The sequence below is a fragment of the Protopterus annectens genome, chromosome 12.part0 (genome assembly GCF_019279795.1).
Source record: "Protopterus annectens isolate FY-2018-M chromosome 12.part0, PAN1.0, whole genome shotgun sequence".
NCBI lineage: Eukaryota > Metazoa > Chordata > Ceratodontiformes > Protopteridae > Protopterus > Protopterus annectens.
Genome location: NC_056746.1, coordinates 1,268,212,760 through 1,268,231,704, shown reverse-complemented (window position 1 = coordinate 1,268,231,704; position 18,945 = coordinate 1,268,212,760). Strand labels below are relative to the sequence as shown.

General features: G+C 40.2%; 1 protein-coding gene across 2 annotated transcripts in view; it reads left to right on the top strand.

Moving 5' to 3' along the window:
• RBCK1 (RANBP2-type and C3HC4-type zinc finger containing 1) overlaps nt 1-18,945 on the top strand; it is a 348,371-nt gene that overhangs the window by 96,957 nt on the left and 232,469 nt on the right. For both annotated transcript variants that reach the window (XM_044090303.1, XM_044090302.1), the window contains one exon: nt 5,297-5,390. In XM_044090303.1, the coding sequence (XP_043946238.1) occupies nt 5,297-5,390 (94 nt within the window). The remainder of the gene's footprint in view (nt 1-5,296; nt 5,391-18,945) is intronic.

Sequence of the window (18,945 nt, the reverse complement as noted above, 5' to 3'; positions counted from 1 at the left end):
AACCATCTCTTGTATAGCTTTACAATTTAACAGGTTGTAAATACAATTTAATTCTAAACAATACAATAATAACCATTATGATAGCTATTAACAACTTGTAAAATATCTTATTCTGTCAGGTTTAATCCAGTTTACCAGTATTTCTAATACACTAATACCTGTTTTTTCCTCTCTATAAAAGAGTATTGTCAGGAAGGAATGAGATATTTTTTTCCTGTAGCTTTATTTTAGACCCTTGTTGTTTATTTTTTCTGTAGCTTTATTTCAGACCCTTGTGCAGTACTGCTTATACAGTCAGTGTAAAACTGAGAAAGTGCCCCTCCCCCTTATACAGTCAGTGTAAAACTGAGAAAGTACCCCTCCCCCTGTAGTACTTCAGCACTGTTTTCCTGCCCTATGCTGTGAGAATAGAATGTATGTCAGCCCAACACTTTGGTTATACATTTATTTTATTAGGTTACTAAATAAAGCTTTCACTGTATATTACCTCTAGTAGGTATTTACACCCTCCTGCACAATTGATTTGAACTGTATATATACTATAGCCCATTTGCTGGCTGTACTTGATGCAACTGAGTTTTTTCTTTTAACATTTACTTGCAAACAGATTATAAGTGACATATATGCACAATTGTGGCATTTTATTACAATTACCAAATAGTGTTGCCTGTAAACATTTTAATAATTATGTTTTAATAACAATGATGCTTTAGAAAAACTCAAGCTACTTATCTGGCAATCAGTCTTGTTGTTTATCTTATCTTTCCAGCATTTCCTGTAGCTGTTCATTCAGTCTAGGAAGGTCTGAGCTCACATTTTATACTCTGTAAACTATAGTTAATTCTTTTGGCATTTTTCCTTTAATGTGATTGTGATTTGCATAACTATGCATTTATACAACATAAACAGACATTATTTTACAATTACCTTACATGGATTTCAGTATTTTTTTATTTATTTATTTAACTATTTAACTGTCCTGCCATTAATTTTACAAAAACTGTTTGAATAATACCATCTGTGATTTTATTTATTTTTAAAATTCAGAACTTTAACTGTTTGGTGTTACTATACAATTATAAACAAATTGTAAAAAACAAAATAGATATTAGTTTAACCAACACATTTATATTTATATTATTTATATTTGCTGTTGTCTGCCTGTTATTCTTGTGTATTGTAACAGATGTACTTTAGATGAAAAGAACACACATGCATGTCTGTCTTGTATCTGTATATCTTTATACAAGCATGTCAGTCTTGTGACTTAAAATTTTTACTCATCTATTTTTATTTAATTTTATACACTAGAACAATTTTGTTTACCTTTTGACTATGCTAATGAATGGCATTCATATGCTTTACTTTACTGTAGTACTGATAGATGTCTTGCTTTAAGTGAATGAAAGTAAAACATTTAAGAATGATTTGTCCAGACATCAGATCCTACCATCCTACCATGTATGTTTAACCATTTTCAAAACATAAACATATTATAAAATATATTTCTTTTGCACAGATTAACTGTGTATGCAGGAAGTTCCCAGTCTTTGTCAGTTGAGCTAATTTATTTCCTTTATCCTGCAACTGCTGTTGAATTTTCTGTAATGTTGCATGGTCTTTCTGACATTCTTTAGTAAGCTGTTCTGCTGAATTTGAAACTCCTATGCACTTTTGAAAATATGTGTGTATTACTTGTCTAAGCTTCCTGAACTCATTATGTCTGTCTTTTAGAAGTTTACTACATTCCTTTGTAACAAAATGTACTAGGGGTTTTATCAGTAACTGATATGACTCACATGTGATGACAGGACATAACTGTTCAACATCAGAATGTAATGGAAACACTTTACCCTTAGTTAATTCTTCAGATCTGTCTTTACAGTCTATTTTTTTAGCAATATGATGCAATATTATTTTATGGCATAATACACAAAATGCAGTTTTTGTTAAAGCACACAATAAACATTTGTCATTTTTCACATGGTTTTCTTTGAGATACCAGCCAAACATTGTAATACATTTGCATAATGCCTTACTATCAACCTGCCCTACTAAGGTTTTACATTTACTAATATGCTGTGTATACCAACATTGCAATTTTTTACATTTGCTTAAATTATGCATGAAAATATCCATACTGTCTAATCTAATATTTAGACTGTCTAATATCCAAACTGTCGAATAGCAACCATACTAAAAAATGTGACGTAGAAAAAAGTCTTACCAGTGAGCAAGAAAACAGGTGATCAGGCTGTTGTTGCAGATGGCTGGAAATTTTTCAAAGTCACTTGAGAAGCTGGGAAAGCACAACAGGCAGTGGACTGATGGGCTAGTGGATATCCCCCTTTTCTTTAGTGAAATTATGGCACTGCGACTGGAACTTCTGTCTCACTCCAGATGTAGATGTCTAAAAAACTTTACTACTGCAAGCTGCATAAACTGGAATGCTTCTGTTCAGAATTGACACATACGTACAAATGTTAGTTACTGCAATTTAACTGAAGTAACCCTCTGCAGGGCTTACCATCACTCCTCCTGTGTTTGAATTGCAGATTGTAGGTTCAAATGCAGGCTAGCTTGCCATTGAAAAAAATTATATGGTGCTAGTCACTCAGCTGGCTTGCCATTGAAAAAATTATATGGCACTTACTTGCTGCTTGCTTACTGTGGGATGGATTTGAAGTGTTCTTAAGACACTCAGTCTTGCTGGCTGGATTCTGCTAAAATTCAAAGTCTGGTTATATTTGCATTCACAGTCTGTTGCATACAGAAACTTGCAGAATATACACTGATGAGAGAATATACTTTGCAGCATCAACTTTAGAGAGCAGTAACAAATAACTTTTTATAATAAACCAAACGGAACCACGTTGCAGCTTAAAAGTACTGTTCCAACTTTACTTCTCATATAGTACAGATGATGAGAGATATAACATTTACCTTAGGACACATGAGTCCCTACCATACCTCTAACATAACTGGATTTATACAGCTCTTTATATACAGTTTTAGTCCTGTAGAAACAATACTAAGCTTCCTTGTTTAACAATGTCTTGTAAGAGACCAGCTTTTCTGACAGTGTGAATATCCTGTAACAGTGACCTGATGTTCATGCAAAAAAACATATTTTTGAGGAAACACATTGTTCTGTATTCTATTTGGATCTTTGTACAAAAACATCTGTTCTTGTGCCACTGCTGATAGTCATATCCTGTTTTCCATGCAGAAAAACATATTTTTGAGAAAACACATTGTCACAGAGTCATAAACATATCCTGTTGTTTTAGGAAACATATTGCGTCCGTCCTGTTATTTTAGGAAACATATTGTGCCCATCTTTTATATGCAGAAAAACATGTCAGTGTTCTTTAACAGCAGATTTTGCATTTTTGCTCTTGCATACATCCTGTTTTTAAGTCTGTAAGGGAAAAATGTCCATTCAGCAGATTCCTTTTCCAAGCCATGGTCATTTAGTATGACTGCTGATCACATATTACTAAACTCTGTTTCTGCATTTAAGCAAGCTTTTTCTTTTAGCATATTTACAACATAATTAATTTCAGACTTATATTCATAAAATCTAACAAGTAGTGCTTGAGTAGGACATGTTCTGACCCGCAGCTTTATTTTTAAGTTTTTGTGCCTTGCTTATAACCTTGTCCTGTTTAACGAGCTGCATTCCAATCACTTCCAGCCTAACTTCAACTGCTTTTCCTTGCGCTTTCAACTTCGTTTTGGTCAGTTAAGAACTGAAGCATATCCGAACTCTTGTTAGAATGAATTCTTTTTCTGGTAACCTTTTACTGAATTTCTGATTGTGCTTGAGCTTAGCATTGATTTTCTGCAGTTTTCTTTTTTTTTCCAGAATACCATAAAAAGCCAAACAACTTCATACTCAGGAAACCGCAAAGCCCAGGCTTGCTGGCTTTGCCACAACTCCATCAGATTCATTCAAAATTCCAGTGCATGCCACCACTCCACACTTCCTTTTTTTTTGGGGGGGGGTCCTCCTGATAATATGTAGAAGATTACCGTTTATTCTGATTAAGTAATTTTCTGGTGAGCTAGAAAAATACAGCTAATAACCATCATGTTGCCCAGAGCACTAAGATACATATTACTATTCAAGCGACGCCGTAGCAAAAGTTAATTAATATTGTCTCTATGGGAAGTAGTTCTGGTAACATGCCGTAAATCCAGTTTAAGGGTACAGATGCAGATAAAAGAAGTGGTAGGATGGGCTACTTGACACAAGAGACCTGAAGCAGTTATGAGAAGGGAACGCTCATAATAGAAATGTATTTTTTTAACATTTGTTAACTGGGAAAGTGGGCTGGTCCAAGGCCCCTTTCAGACATGACCTGGGCTGGTCCCAGATTACCACTGCAGGGGACTCTATTCCACATTTGTTAGTGTAAATAATTACATTGTGAAATTCATGTTGTATATGTAGTGTGTAAAAATGGCAGTAACATATCTCTTGACTTTCAAAATTAAGTGCAGCATTTCAACATGGGGTAAGTCTTTGTGAAGAATGAAGTAAGCTAAAGATGCAGTTAAGTAGAGGTCATCTTTGTTTTAGTGTTAAGAAATATGACGCAGCAGACTTAATGAGTGAATTGTGGAGCTGAGTGAGGAGGATGCAGATTAGAAGGCCTGGTTTGTAATGGTCATTTTGTTCTACATAGTCGTCAAGGCAGTCAAAAATGCAGGGATGTTTTTGAGGAAATTTAACCTGTGAGATGAGTTATATTTTTGAGGACCTAGAGAGATGGGGGGGTGAGGTTTAATTAGACGAGGGAGCTAAATGGAAGGAGTGAAAGTGCTTTAAATGGTAAACTTTTTACTGTGAATGAAGATTTATGTTATTCAAATATGTCTTCACAGAAGGAACAAAGGAATACAGGGAATATGGCATGAACACATAAAATTAAAAACTTGGGTTTCGTGGTTTACAGATCAAAAGAAAAGATGAATGCAGAAGGGCATGCTGTTTTTAAATAACTGGATAATTTTCTTAAGGCAATATTGCATTCAGATAAATGGGAAGTGAGAATGGAGGGATTTAAAAATGCTCGAGTATTAAGTATATCATTTGAGTAAATGTCACAATATTGCATTCAGATAATTGGGAAGTGAGAATGGAGGGATTTGAAAATGCTCAAGTATTAAGTGTATCATTTGAGTAAATGTCAGCATTATGCTCCTCATGTATTCTGGTAAGTATCACGTCCTGTAATAGTCAGAAAATTCTGAGGCCTTTGCAAATGTTTATGTTTGTTCCATTTTGCAGATTAAGTGTGGGTGTAGAAGATGCAGAATCTACCACCATTCCAGTTACATTAGAAGTGCATCCCTACATGACAATCTCATCCCTGAAGGATCTGGTATGTCATATTAACTATATCAGCTCTAGCATTTATATTTCTTGGTTCATTTACTCAGACCTTTCCTGTGCCTAGCTTGGACACATGTGACCACAAGACTTGGATTGCTTCTAAAGCCATCTGTACCTACAAAGCTGTTATGACTATTTTTATGCTCTTGGTCTAAATGTCTCAGTGTTATTTAGCACTTCTGTGCTGCATTTATGGATTTGGTTGAATTTATCACTGTTTTTCAGCCTGCATTTGTTAAAGAAACTCCATCTGTTACTCTACTGCTCTTAGGTTGTTTTAACTGCATTCTGATATTTCCTAACCTCCGCTGATACTGTAGAAGCTGTTCTGAGTTTGTCAAAGTTCTCCTGAGTCTGCCAAAATATTTCATAGTTTTGCAAAGTTGTTCTCTGTTGTAATTCTCTTATATTGAACACTTCTTCCTGCATTTTGTGAACATTTCTCAGGATTAGTGAACTTATTTCCAAGGATTCTTGATACTACAGGAATTCTGACCTTTGTTGTAAAGCATTTGTTAATGCACTTGAGCTCAAAACCAGTTTGTTTTACACTGAGGGTTCTTCTACTCTCTGGTGGGAGCAAAGAGCTGAATTCAACCTATCCAAGTTGGAAACTGCTGTTGGAAGGTTTATTGTATGTTTTTTTTTTCTGTAGTTTGAAACATTTTTCAGGGTTATTGAACTTATTTCCAAGGATTCCTATCTACTAAATCTGGTGTAATGGATAGGCGCTTCCCTGTCATTTCTGTTTCTGGCCTGGTGGATATGGGCATCCTGAGGCAGTGTAGTAACTGCCTAGTATTCACTGACAACAGTTTAATTTTAGAACAGAAAAACACAGTATGCAAGCGATGTAGATGCACAGTGACATTGGAGGTAAAGCTCTCGCATACACACATGAAAAATGCAAACCAGGTTGTTAGTGTTACACCCAAAACACTCTCTACCAACATTAAGGAACAAACACAAAGACCCATATGTGAAAAGGTACTCACTTGTAATCTACCCAAACCTCCAAGACCTCCTAAAAGCATCTCTTAGTGGCCCTGTGCACACCCAAAAAATACAGCACTTCACAAAACACACAACTCTGAAAATCATAATAGCCCCGCTTCCAAGCCCATAAGGCAACACCACCGCACAGCCAAACATTCTAGTTATTGGGGATTCAGTTGTAAGACATACTGATGTCCTCTTTACCAGGCTGAACAGATTCAAACGAACTTTGCACCTTGTCTTTATGAGCTAAAGACCTTAACCATTGTACCAAACTCACACCAGCAAGGAGAAGAGCACAGTAAGCTGTCTGTCTGGAGCCAGGATCCACCAGATCATGCACGCACTTAGGTCTTTCAACCACAAGTACCAGTATGACCTGATCATAGTCCATGTGGGTGTAAATGACCTAAGACATACCTCACTGGACTATATGAAAAGAGACATGCTGGAGCTCTCTGAATGTGTGTCCCAAGCAGGTATGAATCTAGCATAGAGTAGCATCCCACCTTCATATATGAGGATGTCATAGTACCAGCAAAAACTGATTGGCTTCAACAATTGGATTAAGTTGTGGTGTCACAACAATGGGCTCCAATATCTGTAAACCTGGGGGAGACATGATTGAAAAAACATGATGCTTCACCAGATATGGTTTGCAGTTATCACCACTTGGCATCCGGATACTGGCAAAAACTTTATCTATTCCCATAGTGTCTTTTGTAGGCCGTGCCAAGTTGTTAAACCCTCCAACATAAAAAAAGTCACAACTACCTAAAGGTACTGCTGCTCAATGCCAGGAGTTTAAATTAAAAAATGCATTCCCAGGAAGCACTCCTCACCCTGGAGAATGCAGACATATGTGCACTTATGGGCGACTTCAAACACCCCTCCATAAACTGAGACACTTATAGACCCATAATTCACTTGCTCACAGGTTTTTGGATTTCGTCAATGCAAATGCCTTGGAGCAACTAGTTAGCTCCCCATCTAGAGGTACAAATATCCTAGATCTAGTAGTCATGAACATGGGGGTATGCTGCTCCCCTACCATACATTAACTTCTCCCTGGGAAGATCTGACTGTAAAATGATCTCCTTTAGTATTAAAACTAGCCTAGAACCTGTTAAGAACTTTGCCAAGGCCAATTACCTGAAACTAAGTGACAGCTTATTAAACTTCCAAGCCCTTCCAAACCAGATGACACTGCAACCTACTCTAAGCTGTACACAATAGCACTGTACAACACATTCATATATGCATAGAGGAGGCAGTACATGTCCAAATCAAACCTATGATTACTGGCAAAAATAAACCATCATTGTGGACCCCTAGCATAAGTAGGTTATTTAAAAAAAAAGGAAAAAAAAATCCTCTCCAGAGCCAAGGAGGCATACAGAAATCAATGCAAAAAGACACTCACCAGTCTAATCAAACAAATTAGAGAACTGGTCAAATCTGCCAAAGCAAACTGTGAGGCAAAGATAGCCTTCCAGGTGACAACCATAGAGCTTTTTTAAATTATGTTCATAACCTTAGGGGAAACACTCAGCAATGTGCCAAGTTAATCATGAATGGCAACATTTACACCCAGCCTGAAACTATAGCAAACGTGCTGGCCGACAAGTTCAGTTTAAACTCTCACCTCCTACCACATCCAAAGAAATACCTGCAACCACCCCATACCAGTCATTACAAGGGAACAGGTCATTACTGCACTTGCTAAAGCCAAAAATACAGCCTCCATGGGTCCCAACAACATTCCTGTATGCTTCTTAAGTAGCTTAAAACAGAATCTATCAAGGCCGCTAGAAACCCACTTTAACCACAGCCTCTGAATGGGCTTTGTCCCAGAGTAATGGAGGACTGCAACAGTCATCCCTCTGCACAAGGGGGCACATCAACTGACCCAGGGAACTACAGACCCATAATCTTGTCCAGTCTTATCTGCAAGGCCATGGAGAGAATTATCATAGACCTGATAAATAACAATATAGGAACCCTCTAAACACTGGACCAGACCCTATCTGACTTTGTCAAAGGGAGGTCTTGCCTGCTCAATCTGGTCGACTTCTTTGAGAAAGTCACCAGGGGCATAGATGAGGGTAAAATAGTACACACCACTTATCTAGACCTGGCCAAAGCTTTTAACACAATCCCCCACTCACAGATGATAGATAAACTTACTGGGTTAGGCATAAACCCCTACATCATCAGATGGATAGCCAACTGGCTGACTGACAGGACACATGTTATCCGGATAAGTGAATTCACTTCTGACATGAAATCTGTTACCACCAGTGTCCCACATGGCTCAGTGTTGGGATCCCTCCTATCTGGTATATACTTCTTTGAGGTGAAGGCCAATGTTGGGGCCTCTGGCTCACAATGTTCGCTGATGACTGTAAGCTTGGAGCAGTCATTGAATCTCCAAATGATGTTGATTTCCTATAACCAGGCCTAAAAATGACAAATGAATGGTGACACAACCATGGTCTGAGACTTTATGCTAAAAAATGCCTAATCATACCCATTGGTAAATCAGAAATCCCTGCAAATTATAATATAGATAGCACACCCCTAAAAGTAGACCCAGTGGTGAGGGATCTAGGAACACAGATAGTAACCTAAACTTTGACTTCCAGGTAGCTGCAGTAGTGAGGAAATCCTTCTGTGTGGCTCAACTTGTAAGTAAAGGCATGGCATCAAGATCAAAGGAAGTCATAGTGCCATTATACCTGGCCTTCATCAACCCCATAATCAAGTACAATGCTCCCTTACGCATGTACCTAACCAGGCACTTACACTAATTGGAGTGGCCTCAGAGGTTTCTCACTAAAAAAATACAAAGCATAAGATAAATGTCTGCAGACTGACTAAAGGCCCTGTCCCTTTACTCTGTCTGGTATCGCTTTCTGAGAGGGGACTTATGCCTGACCCTACAAGGCATTCTGTGATGCAGCCCTGATGAAAATGTTATATATTCGCAAGAAAAATTTTACAAGGGTGACATGGACGTGAATCTTCTTTCTGACTCTTAGCAGAACTTGTTGGAGAGAGAGATTGATTTCCCAAAGGGTGCCTTTTCATAAAACAAAGCATGCCCCTCATTCTGTTCAAAAAGAATTTGGATAAATGGGTGGGGAACTGTAAATTCATTGCTGGAGTACTGCCCATGTCCCTTATGGACAGAGGCAGTCTGATAAATGACTCAGGGCTCTAACACCCAGAGACCCACTACCCTGATACTACCCCATCCCATATCTGGGGAATAAACATATAATGTCATATCCTGGGTATTATTGGCTTGGCTTGTAAAGGGTCTTGTGCCATTAGCCTAATAATCAACTATGAACCTATGAATATTTTACCCTCAATTTTCTATCAGTATTCCTTTACTGAAATGTATGCATCTTGGACCACAGTGGAATAAGAACAGCATGAACTGCAAGTTTTTTTCAGGGCCTACAACTTATCTGCTCTTCTGTATTTCTTGTTCATCAGTGAATCCTTAACTGTGACACAGGGGAGGATATGAGAGAAGCAAAAAGCCTAAGCTGAGGAAAAAGTAGCCTGTGTGTGTGTGTGTGTGTGTGTGTGTGTGTGTGTGTGTGTGTGTGTGTGTGTGTGTGTGTATATATACGTGTGTGTGTGTGTCTACGTGTAGAGGTACAGACACTCATACAAACACATGAGAACCGGAGGGTAATTACACACAATAAAGAGGAAACAAGAATAGAATACCAATTGTGTAAATTAGCTGAAATTATTTATAAAGAATGAAAAAAATGCAAGGTATGTAGCTATTGTCAGATACCTCAGGATCATGACATCTGTTTTATTTTATGAGGAGATTTTCTCTTGATTCTGTATAATTATACTAAGACCATAAACACACAGACCACTGTCCCTCCTTCACTGCCACAGTGACTAACTGAAGTGCTGGTGACCTGGGTTCAGAAATAAATCTGTTACTTTGGTGGATTGGCCAGGCTGAGAAGGCACGAACACCTGCTGACAGCTGTACATCTTTAGTGGGAGGGCAAGGATTTAAGCCTGGAGGCAGGGTGCCTCCCTCCCCACATTGTAAGATACCAGCACTACTCAATCAACTTGTATACTATTTTGGGGTGTCTCAAAATATTTCATGTGTGCAGGTAAGGAAACACCACTACCCATCTTCTCCGTGCCTTAAAATGGAAAAGTTTGGACCCAGGAAGACCAGAGGAGTGCCATCAGGTTTCATACTACTAACTTCTCATTCTGTGTCATTCAGACCTGTTGACAGAAGAGAATGTTGTTATGGCATGTTTTCATTAGATGATACTGACCCACTTAGGGCTAGAAAGTGCAGATAATGAGTGTAGTACTCATAGCAGCCCTGACCAATGGTTGTTCTGGGTCTCACAGTGGCAATACCCATTTCATGGTGCTGCTTTACTCAATATGAATCGTGTGTGTGTGTGTGTGTGTGTGTGTGTGTGTGTGTGTGTGTGTGTGTGTGTGTGTGTGTGTGTGTGTGTGTGTGTGTGCATGTGTGTGTGTGCATGTGTGTGTGTGTGTGTGTGTGTGTGTGTGTGTGTGTGTGTGTGTGTGTGTGTGTGTGTGTGTGTGTGTCTACTTTACTTAGCCAAAAAACCATATCGCCAACATTCACTTCACCGAGACAAATACACAGACAAACCAGAAGACCGACATCCGGAACACCGACATTCTGACCCGAGGTAATTAACCGCTTAGCCATCCTGATGAACTTTGCCTCTTACCCCTGCGGTAGTGTGACCTCGGAGTTGGTATATTTAGTTACGGGGGTGCAAAGCCCCCCACATGGGTGTGTTTAGTTTTGTTTTTTTTTTTTTGGAACGGCCAAGCAGTTAGTTACCTCAGGACAGAATGTTAGTGTTCCGGATGTCGGTTTTCTGGTTTGTCCTTGTATTCATCTCAGTGAAGTGAATGTCGGCGATGTGGTTTTTCGGGTAACTAAACTAGATCTGTGTGTGTCTGTGTGCACACGTGCATGCAAAATACTATAATACTATACATATCTATATATATATATATATTGTATATGTAAAATATATATATTTATATATAAATATATATATATATATATATATATATATATATATAGGGTTCCTATTAGAAGAACGAAAGTCCAAAATATCGAATGGCTGTATACGTGAAAATGCCGTTCATCGATGTGTTTTTTGTGAGATCACAGTACAGTGAAGATCGGGAAATTTGCTCTTTCTTCACTGTAGTGCGATCTCGGAGTTGGTATATATAATTAGCGGGGGGTGTGGGGGGTGCAGCCCCCGACAATAAAGGGTTCAAAGTGCAGCATTTTCACTGTTTACAGCATTTGATTATATGAACGTTCATTCATATAGTATAGGCCCTATATACTGACACATATGTTTAGTGTTACGCAGCACCATTTTCTTCTTTCATTTCAATAAAATCCAAGCTTTTGGTAACAAAACAGTACATGTAACATTCAAAGCTCACCATATCTGTATGTATTTACAATACCTCTCATACAAGAAATCCAGACAAAGCCAAAAATAAAGAAAGGGGAGGCCCAAAAATAGGGACAGGATGTTCTTCGTGTTTCACCGTTGCAGTCATTACATTTGGGTAATGTGCTGGCAGGTTGCCCTCAGTCGGCCTGAATTCCAAAGTCTTGGGTCCTGCGTTGGTTGCTGTCTTCTCTTCCATGACGTCAGGTTGGCAGGGGTATAAAACATGCAACCGATGCCATTTTATTTAGTCTTTCTTGCCGTGCGGTGCCCGAAGCAGAAGCATTTCGCAAGTGCCGGTCGGCCGACTACTGAAATATTCAAGTTTGAGTTTCAGAACCTAAGTCTTCACTAAAGCTAAGTACCCTGTTGGGGAAACTTTTTTCTTGCTTTTTACCAATGTCAGAAAAAGTTAATAATTATATTACTTGTGGGAAGCAAATACCTCATAAGGATTTCCATTTATACTGTATTCCCTTGCCTAGGCCCTGATCACAACGCGCCTGGCTGTCGGTTTTGTGCTAGATTTAACCAATGCACTATTAAGTGTCTGCATATTTTTGCATCAAAGTATTTTGGAAACAGATTTAACGACCCAGAAATGTCGTCGGATAGCAATCCGACTACCGGAGTACATAAAAAACGCAAAGAAATGGACAGAGAAAGGCAGTCGAGATCCAAAACCAACGACAAAGCTTCTCCTAAGCCAGCCGCCGGTTCACCGGTACTCAGTTTGGCACTTTTGCAGCCCCTGATACCCGCTACCTTCGAGTCACAAGCCTCTACTGACACCCATGTGGAGTCCGGCATGCCACAAGATACTCAAGGTATTGGACTGACAGATGTATCTCCCTCGGATGGGTCCAGAGCCACTGAGCAGGCACTGGCTTCTGAGGGTGTATTCAGACCTCAACGTTTGTATATCAAACCGACAGCTGCAAAACCAAAGACAAAAGCAACTTCTAAAACTAAAAATACGACTTATGAGCCACATGCACAGGCCTCTATGCCTAAAAAACAGATGATCAAAATGGCTGAAGACCTTTTTACCTTGATCAGGGGTACCCATCCCCCTCCAGATAAGAGGCCCAGGCAAGACACTGATTATGAATCTTCAGATCAGGTTTCTATTTCTTCTGATTCCTCTTCTGATCAGGAATTATCTACACCTCCCTATGAGGATTCTGATGCTGAGGAGTCTATTCCATTTGCATCTCCTCCTGAGGATTATTCATTTGGAGAAACCTTGCATACTTTGAGGGAGCATTTTCACTGGGAGAGTCAAGACTTCTCAGAATCAAAAAACAGGCTCAGGGATTTCCTTCTTCTCCCTCAGCAAAGCCTTTAGCCATTCCCCCTGTTTTAGACATTGTGGATGATGTGTTTTCAGAGTCAAGCATAACCCCTGACTCCTTACCTCCGGCTCCCAGTAAGCCTGACAGATATTACAGGGTACCTGACTCGCATGAATTTTTATTTAGAAACCCTGCTGCTGATCCTGAAACTATTTCACAGGGGAGTTAAGGCCTCAACAGCAAAAAATCCTACACCCTCTGACAGAGATTCAAGGGCACTAGACAGATGGGGGAAAAAGGTTTATACATCTGCAACCTTGGCAATCAGGGCCTTAAACTGTCAATTTCATATGCTTAAGTACCAGCAACATGTTATGAGATTGCCGAAACAGAAAATGATGTTGATTTCAGAATGTGGAGAAAATAAAGAATTGCAGGAATTATTGCATGCAGCTGAACCAATTGGAAAGCATACTTTGCAATGTGGTTTTGATTCCTTAGAGGCCTCCTGCAGGGCCGCAGTTACTGGATCTGTGATTAGGAGGCATACCTGGTTAAAGGAACAAAATTTGCCTGATCATGTTAAAGCTAAGTTGCTAGATGCACCGTTACAGCATGATTCTCTGTTTGATATTAAGGCAAAAGAGGTTTTAAAGAAAATGGAAGACAAAGCTAAGTCTATGCAAACTGTTAAAGACTTCTTACAAGTGCAGCCACCAAGATTCAGTAGACACTGGCCTACAAAAAAATTGGTCCTTTCCTGTGTCAGACAGAGATCAAAGGGGCAAATCCAGACGCCCTAAGAGTTCCAGATACCAGGCGCAAGATTCATTCAGGTCAAAGCAATAGGGCACTTCCACCTCCAAATCTGGAGGAGATAAAGCGCAAACCTACAGAAAGCAATCCCAATGACTTCCCTCTGCCTACACCAAGCACTTATCTTTTGGCAGCACCCACAGGGGGAAAATTAACACTTTTTGCTCAAAACTGGCAGTTAATAACCCAGGACAAGTGGGTACTAAACATCATATCACAGGGATACAGATTTCATTTCCACACTCTGCCAATGGCAAATGGTTGGCCAGATCTGCCAAAAAAATCAATGGGCAGGTTACTTCCCTCATGGGTATGGGGGCCATTCAGACAGTACCAGAACAGGAAAAAGGACAAGGTTTTTACTCAAGACTGTTCATGGTACCAAGAAAGGACAAGGCCTGGTGGCCAATACTGGATTTATCGATTTTGAACACATACCTGGACATTCCAAAATTCAAAATGCTGTCTTTGCAGCAGCTTCTGCCCATGCTGGGCAAGAATGCTTGGCTGGTGACTTTAGACCTAAAAGAGGCATACCTGCATGTCCCAATAAGACAATCGTGCAGAAGATACCTCAGATTCAAGGCTGGCTTAATGCATTACCAATTCTCTGCACTGCCCTTTGGCTTATCTACTGCACCCAGGGTCTTTACAAAGTGCCTGGCACCAGTAATTGCATTTTGAAGACAAAGAAGTATACAAATATATCCTTACTTGGACGACTGTCTCATTCAAGCAGAGAACAAGGACACTCTTCTTCGACACCTGGCATTTGTGAAAAGGCTTCTAACATGCCTAAGGTACACAATAAACAAAAAGAAATCACAACTGGTACCCTCTCAAAAGATAACATTCCTGGGTGCAAGCTTGGATACAACTGCCCAGATGGCTTACCTCATGCCAGACAAGCAAAGGCAACTGACTACTTACTTCAAACTGATAGCAACAAAAACCCAGTCTTCTGCAAAACAAATTCTGCAGGCTTTGGGCTTCATGGCATCCTGCATCCTACTAATTACATATGCAAGACTGCTTATGAGGAAACTTCAATGGTACCTAAAAAGTTTATGGAGTCAACATTCACACAGTCTGGAAACAGTGATTCCTCTGATTCCCTGCCTGCAGCAGGAGTTTCTATGCTGGGCAAAGGCATGTTACCAAAACATGGGACTGCCCTTCACTCTACCCCCTGCAAGCCAAACCTTAACAACAGACGCATCAGATTATGCCTGGGGGGCCCACATGGCAGGAAGATGCATTCAAGGCTTATGGACACCAAAACAAATGCATCTACATATCAACCAGAAAGAGATGCTAGCTGTTCAAAATGCCCTAACAGCCTTCAAGGACTTACTTCATCCAGGACAACTACTGATAAAGATGGACAACACCATAGTCATGTGGTATATAAACAAGCAAGGGGGCACACACTCATACCCTCTTTGCAGATTAGCCATGGCACTGTGGGACACAGCTTTGACCTACCAAATACATCTTCAAGCTCAATTCCTGCCAGGAAAACAAAACACTCTCGCAGAGGATTTAAGCAGAAACCTTATGGATCCTCACGAGTGGAAACTAAATCCACAAGTCTTCAGCATGATGACAGAGAAATGGGGGAGCCCAGACATAGATCTATTTGCTTCTCCTCAAAATTATCAATTGAACAGATTCTGCACAAAGACTTATCACAGACAAGCATGGAAAGTGGACGCCCTATCCTTCAGTTGGAAAAACCTATCTGTTTACACCTTTCCTCCACTGCCTCTTCTACCCAAGGTCCTCCTAAAAGTCAGACAAGAGAAGCCAAAGAGGATATTAATTGCCCCAGACTGGCCCCGCCAATACTGGTACCCAATCCTAAGGAACTTGTCTCAATACCCAGCTTAGACCTTGCCTCAAAGACCACAACTACTGTCCCAGGAAAACAATCAGATCCTGCACAATCAACTACAGACTATGAACCTGGCAGCATGGCTAAACATGTAGTCATACAAACAACACCTCTCAGTAAAGCTGTGATGGATGTCATTTTGGAAGCCAGAAGGCCTAGTACTAGAAAATCTTATGCTGACAAATGGAAGAGATTCTGTGCTTGGAATCAAGCACAACGAACTGATACAGCAGAACCCACATATTCCTACAATACTTAACTGAGATGCTTGACAGAGGTCTATCTTTCTCATCAATCAAAATCCATGCCTCTGCCATTTTGGCTCATTACAATACAGAGCCAACAATCTTTTCTCATCCTTTACTAAAGCAGTATCTTAGAGGAGCCAAAAATGTAAGGCCTCCTAGAAAATCACCATTACCTGCATGGGACCTCAATTATATGTTGGAAAAGCTCACCCTGCCTCCATTTGAACCAGCTGCTACTGCTGATCTAAGGTTCTTATCATGGAAAACAGCTCTGCTACTAGCAATTACTTCAGCAAGAAGAGTTTCAGAGCTACAGACCCTCATGGCTGTAGAGCCTTTTATCATATTTTACCCAGACAGGGTGTCTCTGAGGACAAATCCTACTTTTATGCCTAAGGTGGTTTCCAGTGTGGCTCTTAACCAAACAATTCATTGCCAACTTTTTATCCAAATCCGCAGAACATGGGGGAGAGAATTCTGCATTCTGTGGACGTACACAGACAGCTAAGATTCTACTTGAGCAGGACTAAAGCTCTAAGAAAAACTGAGCAATTACTAGTGTCATATGCTGCAGGATCAGAAGGAAAGGCTATTTCAAAGCAGACAATTTCAAAGTGGATAAGCCACTGAATCCGTTTCTGCTACTTACACCATGGCAAACCTGTGCCCAAGGGCATTAGGTCTCTTTCCACCAGAGCTGCAGCTACATCAGCAGCCTTTCTCAGAGGAGTACCAACCAAAGATATTCTAGAGGCTGCTACTTGGAGTTCTGTTCACACCTTTACAAAGCATTACCATTTGCCTCTCTACTCTAAGTCCATGGCAGGCTTTGCCACTGCAGTGCTGCAGGGCCTTATAGCCGCACCTAATGCTGTTTAGCTCCAGCCTCCTCTAATGACTACAACAGAGAAACATGAAGAACATAGTACAGTTGTGTACACTTACCATAAATGTAGATGTTCAAGTGTATTCACTGTTGCAGTCCAGCTTACCCTCCCGCCATCCCCCTGTCATTCTGAAATTTATATTTCCTTCTCTATCTTCTACAACCTGTGTGGTGTATTTGCTTGTAGACGAAGGTAAAGTTTATATTGATGCATGTATATATGTATGTGTATATATATATATATATATATATATATATATATATATATATATATATATACACATATATTTTTTTTACTACCTTTTTGGGGGCACCTGACATCGGGGGCAAGAAAAACTAAAGAAAATGGTGTCGACTGCATGTTTTATACCCCTGGCGACCTGACATCATGGAAGAGAAGACAGCAGCCGACGCAGGACCCAAGATTTTGGAATTCAGGCCGACTGAGGGCAACCTGCCAGCAGATTACCCAAATGTAATGACTGCAACAGTGAATACACTTGAACATCTACATTTATGGTAAGTGTACACAAGTATACTTTTTAAATATTTCTTTTGTAAACCTAGAAAGTTACTAGGAAAAACAGGCTTTGTGTTAGCATGCATGTACTAAGGGATATGAAGTCTGAAAAGTAAATGTCTGTTATCATTTAGTGACTTCAGTCTCAGTGTTTTATCAGAAACCTATAAATTTATGTGGAACAGACCAAAAATATGAGATAAGAATCCTGACATTTGAAAGGTGTGTAAAGTAGAAGGCCATCAGATTATTATTAGACATCACATACTTGATCCACATTAGTGTGTGGTGGGGTCCCCTGCCTTGAAGGTCTGCTGTTACAACATGCAAGCACACTCAGCTGTACTCATCATCATCATCATCAACAACCCCCCCACGTTCAAATTTTCTCTACAGGGTTAGGTTGATGTTCTTCGTGTTTCACTGTTGCAGTCATCACCTGTGGGTTATCCCTGCTGTGGTAGCCCCCGGCCAGTCCGAATACCAGAGTCAATGTTTTTCTGCATTGGCTGCTGTTGCCTGTAGTCTGACATCAGGTCATCAGTGCTATAGAGCAAGGCAGCCAACGTCATAACATCAGTCTTTCTTGCTGTGGAGCCTGTAGTAGAAGCAGTTTGCAAAAGTGTCAGTTGGTTGTTACCAGAGTTTGAATTTCAGCTGAAAAGGTCTAAAGCTAAGTACCCTATTGAGGACCCTTTTTTCTTGCACTAACCGATGTCCGAAAAAGTTAGCAATTGTCTCGCCTGTGGAAAAAAGATCCCACACTGAGACTTTATTCATACTACGTCACTTGTTTAGACCCAGACCACGACATCCCCCTTTGCTGGTTCTGTGTCCTCTTTAACGCGAGAACCATTCGCTGTAGAGGTCTTATTGTAGACAGGTGTTTTCATCCTCCATCTTTGCATTCTGAAATGGCATCCATCAGCCAACAATCCATGGACATTCCGAAAAAATGCAAAGATAAAGATAGAGGCAGACCACACAAGGCTAAGCCTTCAGAAGACTCTACCGCTAAGCAGGTCGGCAGATGTCCTTCAAGGATGCATCTGCAGTCATAACATATTGGGTTGTCCTGCCTCAGGCAGCCCTTCGGTCGGCCGGATTCCAAAGTCTGGGTCTGGCCTCAGTTGATGTCGCACTTTCCCCAAGTCAGAGCGTCTGGGGTATAAAAGCATCAGCCGACGCCATTTTCCTCAGTCTTTCTTGCCGCGCGGTGCCCGAAGTAGAAGCTGTTCGCAAGTGCTGGTCGGTCAGATCCAGTGAATTCAGCTACCGAAGACTTCGAAAAAAGCTAAGTACCCCATTGGGGACTCTTTCTTGCCTCAGCCAATGTCAGACAAAGTAAATAATTGTTTAACTTGTGGGAA